General features: G+C 53.5%; 1 protein-coding gene across 1 annotated transcript in view; it reads right to left on the reverse strand.

Moving 5' to 3' along the window:
- The window catches only part of NKD1 (NKD inhibitor of WNT signaling pathway 1), an 89,993-nt gene extending 81,820 nt beyond the window's left edge, over positions 1 to 8,173 (reverse strand). Inside the window, exons 1-3 of the mRNA XM_017530140.2 lie at positions 7,931 to 8,173; positions 7,760 to 7,792; positions 6,970 to 7,103 (exon numbers count right to left, since the gene is read on the reverse strand). Coding sequence (XP_017385629.1) covers positions 6,970 to 7,103; positions 7,760 to 7,792; positions 7,931 to 7,955 — 192 coding nt within the window. The 5' untranslated portion in view covers positions 7,956 to 8,173. The remainder of the gene's footprint in view (positions 1 to 6,969; positions 7,104 to 7,759; positions 7,793 to 7,930) is intronic.
- Between the last annotated feature and the right edge of the window lie 2,606 nt (positions 8,174 to 10,779).

Below are 10,779 nucleotides of genomic sequence, written 5' to 3' on the forward strand. Positions count from 1 at the left end.
AGCCAAGCCCAGGCCCAAGCCTCAGAGCCCTCTAAACAAACACATCCAGGACCCGCCCTGGTGGGCCAAGCCGCCACCGCTCTGAGGCTGGGGATGACTTCAGTGCAGAGAGGCTTTCCTCCCGGAGACCCACGACTGACGCCCACACAGCTAAACAGCTCCCTTCTGCCTTCCCAGGAAGCTATCAAAGAATTACTTATGTCTCTGGAAGTGCTTGTTTAGAGAAGGTTCTCCACCCCACCTGCGCTTGGCAGGAGCACAGCATCACCAGGCTGCCCTTCGGGGGTGCTCAGGCTCGCCTCCAGCCCCTGGAGGAGCTCAGCCATCCTTCACATGGAGAGTCGAAGCCATGAAGCAGCGGGAAGCTTCCCAGGATAAACGGGGCAGGGTGACATCAAAGTCCTCCTTCCAGATTAAACAACTGAGGCCTTCAGCTCTCGCTGGCGTGCCTTCGAGAATATTCTGGGCTCCTGCCTCAGTTCTCCCTCCAATGGAATGGCAGATATTTTGTTTATGAGAGACTGAATTTTTTCCTTCCTCAGGGAGAGGAGGAGGGGGTAGGGACGGGAGGTGGGGAGGAAGAAGAAGAGAAAGAATGTGAGAGACAAGAGTGGCAAAAAGAACACGTGAGTGGGCAAGACAGAGGGAAGGCAGGGAGGCCGCCGGAAGTGCCTGGTTTGGAATCCAACAAGTGATGCGAAAAGTCCAAAAGCGTCTAAATCTAAGCATGTTGTGATTCACAGCCACAGAGTGAGGCTGCAGGACCCCTGAGCTAAGAGGATTCCAGGGCACCTGGCTCACCAGTGCCAGAAGGGCTGCACATCCCATCTCGGCCCACGTGAGGGACTCTTTCTGCAGGCGCAGAGGCACTGCAGCTCTGGGGCACCACAAGCTCTCTCTGGGGTTTGCTGGTCACTCCCTCTGGTTCCCTGGTCTCTGAAGTGACTCCTTCTTGAGCAGCAATCCCACTCCCCAGGTCCCCCGTAACCCTGACAGCTGCACTTCCAGCCCTATGGCGGACCTCCTCCCCCAGCATGGCAGCAGGGCCACCAACCCAAACAGCCTGGGTTGTGCCCCCAAGTACCTGTCCATGACACCGGGGCAGCACACTGACAGCCCGCCCTGCTCTACCCGACACACCTGTCCAGAGGGACAGACAAGTAACTCCAATGTGCCAAGAGCCACGAACATGCGAGGCTTTCCACAGACAGTGCCAGGAACGACTTCCAGTTCCCGAAGGCTCCAGAGCCACTTGGAGGCCACATTCCCTTCTTGATTATCCAGCTTGCAACCCCCACCCCCATCTTCCAAGGGCAGGGCGAGCCTGGGGCCTCGGTCAGCTCTCCCCCTTGCTCCGACTCTTTCTTCCTGTCTTTCCTTGGCCCATCCTGCCCGCTCCTTCCCAGAGCACCTCTGCATGGTCCGAGGAGCAGGCCTGGGTACTCACTGCTGCGTTGCCCCTTCATCAGACTGGAAGTCACAGAGGCCAGGAACCACGTACGTCTCTCTTATTCTCCACTGTATCCCCAGAGGCTAGTCCAGTTAGGGACTTATTAATTCATAATTAATAACAAGGCCAAGTGTAGTGGCTCACATCTGTAATCCTAGCACTTTGGGAGGCTGATGTGGGAGAATGGTTTGAGGTCAGGAGTTCAACCCAACCTGGGCAACGAAGCAAAACCCCATCTCTACAAAAAAATAAAAATAAATCAGCTGGACACAATGGGGTGCACCTGAAGTCCCAGTTACTTGGGAGGCTGAGACAGGGAGATCACTGTGAGGCTGCAGTGAGCTATGATGACACCACTGCACCCCAGCCTGGGTGGCGGGGTGAAACTCTCTCTTATAAATAATAATAATAATAAACAAAGAATTACCAATAATAATTTATATTAATTCATTAAGCTGAGTGCCTGAAAGAAAAGGCCTGGTTCAACCCTTCCACTCCACACAGTAGGACCTGGAAAAGATGGAATTTGGAAGCAGGAATTAAAGAGAAGCTGACCAGGCAGGAGGAGCTGGGGAAAATGTAGGCAGGGAGGGTGACCTAATCTATCCTCATTTCTTTCTTCATTTTTTGCTGCTGACAGTTCAGCCTTGATGTTTCATGACCTCACGGGGACAGTTTGGTCCCGGAGTGTATGTGAGCTTTGTTGTACAAACAGCAACTGTCTGTCTGTCCGTCCGTCCATCCATCCATCCAGCCCCCCCTTCCAACATCCCCACTGGGTAAGCAGAGGAAACATCCACTGAATTCCAGGACCTTGCAGAACCTTCAGCAGGTGCCTCCTGGATTTGATTTCCCCGGGATTTCCTACAGAAACATGAATGTAGAGGGTGCTCCTGAGTGCTAGGGAATGGAAGGCACACACAGTCTGGCTGAGGGGCATCTGACCTTCATCCCCAGGAATAAAGCTCTCAAAGTGAGGACAAGACACTCCTCAAAGCCTCTACCAGGGACCACATCACAAAGACGCATTAAAGCGCTAAGAAGATGACACCCACGCCTGCCACCCACACATCCTGAGGGATCCATGGAAAACCAGTAGCCCTCCACCCCCAGCACTCTGCCCAGCCCAAGCTCTCTCAGCCTCTCCTTTCCATCTCCCAGGAGGAAAGACAGTGCCCAGGCTGGGCCCAGGCAGCTGGGCCTGGTGCCCGTGAGCAGAGGGGACCCTCCCTGGAGAACTCAAAAATGCCAGTGAGCAAAGCCCAAACACCTCCACCCTGAGTCTTTCTCCAGCCTTAAAGCAAATCATCTTTCAATCCTGAAGCACCAAATATTTAATTTATGCTCTACCTCAAATGTCAAGCCCACCTCCCAGCACATAACTTTGAAACCACGTAAAGAAGCCTAACACTTTCCATATGGAAAAGACATGGGACCTTTTAATTGTGCCAACTGGTATCATTCAAGGGTAATTCCCCTGGAATCCAGCACTCCGGCAGCAGCTGGACCAGCCTCCAATCTCATCACCCAACCCCACACGTCCTCATGGGCTCCAACGGAGCCTGCACCCTCCTCATCTCCTCCAAGTATCAAAATGCACTAATATAAATGCACAAATGCAAAATGCACAAATATCAAAATGCATTTGACTGGTGCCTCCAGTCAAATTACCAGACTACCTGCAGCCACCTTTGATCCAGAGGCGGGTTTGCCTGCACCACCGCTCTCAGCCCGTTTCTTCAGGCAGCTCTGCTGTAAAAGAACGAAAGGGCTAGCCCAGGGTGTGGGGAGGTGATTGTTTTAAATCTGGTTGCATGCATTCACAATTGGCCTATACAGTGGCACACAGGCCTTTACCAAGTGCTTCCTACCTGACACCTGAGTCCACTGCACTATTCAGTCGATCTACTAAGCTTTTTCACGCGTCCATTCCATTTTCCATACCCAGTGTTTCCAGTTGGTTTTCTTCTGTAACTGCCTGTTGCTGCTTCACGTTTCCAGCATCCTCCGTTATCGCTCTGAGATTACTATGCTTATTTTGCTTTCTAATTCTGTTTAGCACAGTGTTCTTTGGTATGTGTGCTGCTCAGTTTATGGCTCCTCTTCCGCAGTACTCATGCACCTCCCATTTCTCATTCCTTTTCTCCTATGAGCCCATATTCCCTTGGACTTGCTCATGTCCCCAAGGAAAAGGCATACGCCCAGCCCTTGGCCTGTGTCCCTCCAAGTGAGCCTGTCATGAGAGCGGGGGAGGCAGAGAGCCTCTGGTTCCCTGATCCCGGCACTATCGCTCCCTGTTTGTGGGCCCCCATCTCCACCCCTACAAATGTCTTCAGTGAATCTTCCAGTAGGTTCCCTTCCTTCCCAGGTTCAACAGTTATAATCCCATTATAACCCTCCAGGGATGAAAATAATATTAGACCCATTTTGTAGATGAGCTAATTAAGGTACACAAAAGTAAAATGGTTTGCACAGGTGAAAATAACTAGGACAGCGCCTCATTTATTTCTGTATTTTGGAGGGCAGGCTTAGTTTAATGCCAGCATTGTTACCTTCTCACATCTCAGGACTCTGCATGCAATTTGGACCCATCTGGGACATTTCCCAAGTTCCTCAGACCCCGTCAGGAAGGAGGAGGACAAATATGGGTCACTCCTGCTTCTGCCTGCCCCACGACTGGCTCATCTCAAAGCACCCCGTCTCTGGGAGTTTTGAATGCAGCACCCTGCAGGTGGATGCCCTGGCACAGGGTTTCTCTACACATGACTTCTCCTAGAAAGTGCACCAGAAAGGGAGAAAAACACAGTCCACACCAGCGGGCTGTCAACACTACAAGGTTATGGAAAGGATTAAGATAATGTGTGTAAAGTGCTTGATACATATAGGCACTTAATGAATACTAGTTATCACTGCAGTAACAATAATACTAGTTGGATGAACCGCTGTGTCTCCAGCCAGTTACGTGTCAGGTAAAGGACTGGAGGCAGGGACTAGCCCCAAAACGGACCTGGGGCTGGTGGGAGGACCTCTGCCAGCCCTTGGAAACCAGCAGACTTCGGAGCCCACACCCTCCTACATCCTGATGATATCATGGAGGAACCTACCAGCTACCCCTTCGGCGCCAGAGGGAATCAGGGAAATGAACTGAGGGCTGCCCATTGCTGTCCTGTTCAATATCTCAGTGCTTCCCAAACAATGGGCACTCCGTTCCCACATTCACAATTTTGATGACTTGTACTTAATATTTTTCTCTGAATTGACTTCACATTAGAGTCTCTTTTAACTTAGCTTCATCCGAAGCAATAATATCTGCAAAATCATGGGTTTGAAGTCCTAGTTATCTTTTTCTGGTTAAAAAAAAGAGGTAACTATTAAGATTTAAAATATTCCTCCAGGTACCACCTGAAATCGCCTGGAGGTCGCCTGCAGCACTCTTCCACACCCGAGGCTCCCCCTGAAGGTCTGACTCAATATCCCTACCTCTGCAGACACACTGGCTGGGCCACGGGCCCAAGGCTGGTGAAAACCCAGGCGTCAGGCATCCTGGTCCCCAACAGCAAGAACAACTCCCAGGGAGACAGAGGCCAGCCCCCTGCTTAACATCTTTGATGGCTGAGGCCCACCCTCCAACCACCTGGCACATGTCACGCCAACGGCTCTAAGCCTCACATCTTCAAAAGTACTTTGAACAAACATTAATGACCCCTCAGCGTTTCTCTCAGAGAGGGGGTGAGGGAGGGAGGGGGACAGGCACCGTCCCATGCTGTCCTCAGCTGGGGAAAGAAACCGGGCAACAGAATTCCGTGACTTCACCAAAGCCACACTTAAGCTGGGGCCCCCTCCCCACCCTCCCTCACTTCCCCCAATGGCAACTTTTACTGGCCTGCATTCCTCTCGCTGGGAACACTACTATTTAATTAAAAACGACAGACTTTTGTTTTCCTCTCCCTCTTTCCTCCTCCCTCCCATCCTCCCAGACTGGATGCCAAGGAGACCCACCAAAAACATGCGGGTAACATTTGTTATGGCTTTGAAGATAAAAGTCAATTGAAGTAAACCCTCGCTGTATTTCAAGTTTTCCCTCTAGCATGGAGCAAGCTGCCTGGCAGTTTAGAAAAAGAAAAAGAAAAAAAAGGAGGGACTGCAAATAAATGTCATTCTGCAGGAATACTTTGTAAAAATAAACAGGCTGAAAAAACCCAAAACTTGATTAATGGAAATCCACTCAGTTGGCCTCTGTCTGGAGCTGCGAATGCATTTGTTCATGTGGCTAAATTAGATCATTTTCATTGGCCTTTAAATAAATAAGTAGATCAAAAACTAGAAAGAGTGGGGGAAGAAGGGGGGTTGTAGTTCTGTTTTTAAAGGGCCCCAACTGCAGTGCCCCCCACCCACCAAGATTTGACCTTTACTGGCGAATAGCAGCTCCAAGTCCAACCCAACGAACAGAAGACAGAGAAGCCCCCAGCTAAGCAGTGGTGGTGGAGGACAGGGGAGCTTCTCCTAGGCCCAGAGGTTACTTCATCCACACAGAGAAACTGACTTTACCCACAGGCCCACCTCCCGACACCAGCACTGCAAGCTAGCTGCCAAGTCCCACCACCCAAATACACACACATCTGAAGTCTCCACTGGCCTCTCCCCAGCCCATGGATAAGACCAAAGAACTAACCAGACCTGAGACTCAGTCTATTCCCCCTCTAAGTTAAAAAAAAAAAAAATTAAATGTCACATCAAAAAGTTGATTCATCCTTTGATCCTGGGCTTGCGAGAGTTCCACGCAGACCGCCTGAAAGCCCTGTGCAGAGTTTCGGAGCTCACAGGACATCTGTGAACGCCAAGTCCCAGGCCAGGAGCTGGGGCTGGACTCATCTCATTCCCATCACACTTAGTGCTCCTCCAGGAACTCCAGCCTCAGGGACCCATGGGGTGAAGGCTCAGGGCTGTGCCCAGGCTACAGTAGAACGAGGCCCTCTCTGTCATGGGCCAAGTAAGGGGTCTACCACGTCTCAGTCCCCCTCGATCTGCCACCCAGAGGGCCGCCTGCTCTACTGGGGTTCCTGGACAGTTGGCACTGATGAACGCCACAGACAAGCAGAACATATCCAGATCCTGGGGTCAGCACAGCTCTGCCCTCCACCCAGATACCCCTAATACCCTCACTCTCCCTGGCTCCTACTCCAGCTCCACCTTTGAATGCTGGTGGCAGAAACAAGGTAGAAGTCAGAGCAGGCCCCCAGATCCCTCCAGCACAGACACGCTTCCTCATCAACTGGATCTTCACCACCTCCCCACCTAGGACCTTTCCCCCAGGCAGCCCGCTGCCTCCAGCTGGGCACTTCAAGGTTCTCCAAAGCATGAGGGCAGAGGGTTGTGTTGGCAGGGCAGAGGGCAGCTGAGAAGAGATGTTTAGACCCAGAAGCTGTGCAGGAAAGTGTTCAAAGTTGGGATGCATGGGTTTAGAGACCCATCTCTGAGCTGAAAGGGGGCGAGGAGGTGGGGCAGGGTGGGGAGCATACCCGGGTGCCTCGGCCTATGGTGCCTGCCAACCGCAGCTGCCGGGGTCCAGAGACGCCGCCCGGGCAGCGCTGCCTCCCGATCCACTCCTCGATGCCCTTCCGAGCCCAGGCGGCGCTCACGGCGAAGCTGTCACCTGGGGTGGGGACGACATGAAACCCCTGAGTCTGGCTCTGGGAGCCAAAAGTTACCCCTGCGGAGGGAAGACGGAGGCGCGGTGGAAGGCGAAGGGCCAAGGCACGGGGGAGGCAGTTCACAGGCTGGGGCAGGAGCCAAGGGAGGGACTCGGGTAAGTAAAGGGAGGTTCAGCGAAGCTTAGGAGCAAGGAGCCAGAAGGGGTTGAGAGGAGTGAGCAGTACCCCGGGAGGATGGGTTTGGGGATCAGAACAGGAAGCGCTGGCGACCAGGACTGCGGAGAGGGCTGGGGGTCAGGAGAGGGGCCGCAGTAGGCGTAGGAGCCAGGATCTCGGGAGAAGGCGTCGGGTCAGGGTCTTGCGGGGAGGCGCTCGGGGGGTCAGAAGAGAGGGCCCCGTGAGCGCCGAGGGCAGGGGCACAGGAGGGGGAGGGGCTGAGGGTCAGCGGTGGGAGCGCAGGACTGCGGGGAGGGGAGCGGGTAGGAGGGACAGAGGAGGGGGCGCGAAGGCTGCTCGGGGAGCGGGCTTGCGGGGCAGGTGGCCGGAGATGGGGCTTGGGGGTGGCCCTGGTCGTAAGACCTAGCGGGCTGAGCCGTTCAGCCGCGGCCACGGTGCCCCCCACGTCCATCCCCGAGGTCTGCGTCCCGCGCGCCCCTACCTTCCGGGCTCTCCCTGCGCTTGCACACGGCGGCTGCAGGCACATCGCGCGGCGGCGGCGGCGGCGGCGGCGGGAGCCGGAAAGAAAGGAAGGGAGAGAGTTAGCGACCGCGGCGGCGAGGGCGGCAAGGGCGGCGGGGCCCGGTGCGAGCGCGTGGGCGGTGGCACTGACCCGGCTTGGAGTGAAGTTTCCCCATGCTGGGGCTGCGGCGGCCGGGGGCGTCCCTAAGCCATGCGCCCAGCCCGCGGGCCTGGCGCCTCGCCTGGCTCTCCTTCTCCCAGAGCAGCCCCCGAGCCGAGCGGAGCCCGAGGCGGCGCCGGGACGCGCTCCTGCCGCCGTCGCCGCGGCCGGACTGACGCCCGGGAGCTCGGAGCCCCCAGCCAGCCGCTGCTGCCCGCGCCTCCCCGCGCGCCCATTGGCCGGTGCGGCGCATCAAAGGCGAGGCGGGTTGCGGCGGGGGCGGGGAAGGGGGGCGGGGAAGGGGCGGGAAGGGGCGGGGAAGGGGGCGCGGCGCGGGCGGGAGGGGCCGGACACAGGCAGCGCTCCCCGCCGAGGTCTGGGGCCCCGAGACGGGATCCCGGGGGCCGCGGCTGGGGACCCCGCGGGGTGGATCTGTCCAGGAGTCGTACTGGGACTGAACACCCCGGACCTCGCTGACTGTACTGTCACTTCCCTCCTCTCCAGGTTCCCTCTAAAACGGCAGGGCGGGACTCAGCGACTCCAATTCACAGGTGGGGAAACTGAGGTCAGGAACGGAGACTTGAACTGCTCCGGCGCAAGCGTCGGCAGCGCTACCTTTTCCCAGCATTCCCAGGACCACGACTTTCTGCCTTCTGCAGAAAGTGTTCATTAACCTCCCTGTGCCCCGCCCCCCACCCGGCACGCGTCTAGTTTCTTATTTGGGAGTCCAGGAGGAGCCCCCAGCGCACCCCAGGCCAGTGTGGACCCAGCCCTCTCCTGGCGGTGACAAGTGTCCAAAGAGCCCCGTTGTCAGCCAATCTCTCGGATCTCCTCGTTCGGGGGCCCGTGGGTGCCCGCCCGGGTCGGGGCGCGCCGCCAAACTGCGCGGCCCGGAAGGGGGTAACCGCTGGGTCTTTGATCTTTCTTGGTTTCCGCTCCCCGCTGCAGCTCGCCAGACCCAAGAGTTTGTTTGTTTTGTCTGAGGAGGTCTCTGCGGGGAGGTCGCGCTGGGGGTCGGGGGGGGCGGTCGACATCAAGGGGTTCTACCCTACCTTTGTGGTTCTCAGAACGCCTGCCCCTTCTGGGGACACTGTGGGTCCAGGTTACGCTCGTCCTGGTAGCTGGCAGATCGGGCGTGGGAAAAGAAAACCCGGAGCTCAGAGTGAGGAGACCAGCCCCGACTTTTGGAGTGAATTTCCTGAGCAAGGCTCAGTTTTGTGATCTGTAAAATGGAGGCTCCGTTCTGCCCTTTTCGCCCACTCTCTAGAGCAGTACAGACCAACTGAAATATAATTTGGGCCACATTTATAATTTTAAATTTTCTAGGCGCTGCATCTTTTAAAAGTAAAAAAAAAAAAATAGATGAAATATTGATAATATATTTCCCTTTACTCAATACAGTCAGCCCTCTTTATTCGCAGGTACCACATCTGCAGCGTCAACCATCTGTGGACTGAAAATATGCAAAAAAGAATAATACAGCAAAAATAAAGGATAAAAAAACGTTTTAATACAGTATAGCAACTATTTACGTAACATTTACATTGTATTAGGAATTACAAGGAATCTAGAGATGATTTAAAGTATACAGTAGGATGTGTGTAGGTTACATGCAAATACTACTGGACATTTTATATAAGGGACTTGACATCTGGGGATTTGGGTATCCTCTGGGATCCTGGAACCAGTCACCAAAGATACCAAGGGAGCACCGTATATCCAAAATAGTGTAATTTCAAGATAGAATGAGATATTTTACATTCTTTGTTTTGCACTAAGTCTTAAATTAGTCAGTGTGTATTTTACACTTAAAACACATCTCAAAGACTAGCCATATTGCAAGTGATCATTTGCACTTGGCTAGTGGCTACTGCATTAGGCAGCATCGCTCCGGAAGATCTACATGTCTCAAAAGGACATAAGGAACTCGCAGCCCCCCAGAGTCATAAATCTCTTCATCCAGGTTCTTACTTTCATTTTCCAAGCTTCCTTTTTTAAGCACCCTTTTTGGTGGAAATGAAGGCTAATGTTATAAGCAAGTACATTATAATGCTGTTGGCCTCGTGGTTTCATTTGAGGAGTACTGAAACCACAAAAATATACTACTGTTGTCATTTTTATATTACAATTCTTCATTCAGTACTTCTGATGCACCAGTCCTCATCCTCCATCATGTATTCTCATCCTCGCAAGCACTCTCTGAATCAGACTCACACTTGTTCTAGAAAAGAGGGGACCTATTAAACTCAGAGAGGTGAACTCACTTGCCCAAGATCACACAGCTCATCCCTGACCCAATTAGGAACTGAAGTCTGATCTGTTGACTTCATTGCCCATGCTTGTTGTCCCAACACAGTCCAAAACTAATGTTTCACCATTGGAAAGAGTCTCCCATCTGGAAACAAATATGAGGGCCAGCTATGTAACAAGCATTGTTTTAGGCATTTAAGATACGTCAGTGAGCAAAATAGACAACTGCCACTCTCATGGAACTCCTGCTCACCTAGGGGGAAGATAGGCAAGAAACCATAAACATAATGAATGGGTAAACAGTGTGGTAAGTTACACCAGGGGTAACAGGCCATTATTCTTTCTTTCCTTCCCATAAGGAGCTGGTAGCAACAGTTCTGCCCTCTGGGGGACAATTGGCAATGCCTGGAGGCATCTGGTAGGTAGAGGCAAGGGCTGCTACTACACATCCCACAATGCATAAGATAGCCCCCCACCACCACAAAGAATTATCCAGCATCAAACGTGGGTAATGCTGAAGTAAGAACCCCACGAGCTGTAGTAACATAAAAAAGTGGGGCAGAACTTCGGGGTCAGGAGTAGGAGGGAGG

Source organism: Cebus imitator, unplaced genomic scaffold (genome assembly GCF_001604975.1).
Source record: "Cebus imitator isolate Cc_AM_T3 unplaced genomic scaffold, Cebus_imitator-1.0 Scaffold63, whole genome shotgun sequence".
Taxonomy (NCBI): Eukaryota; Metazoa; Chordata; class Mammalia; order Primates; family Cebidae; genus Cebus; species Cebus imitator.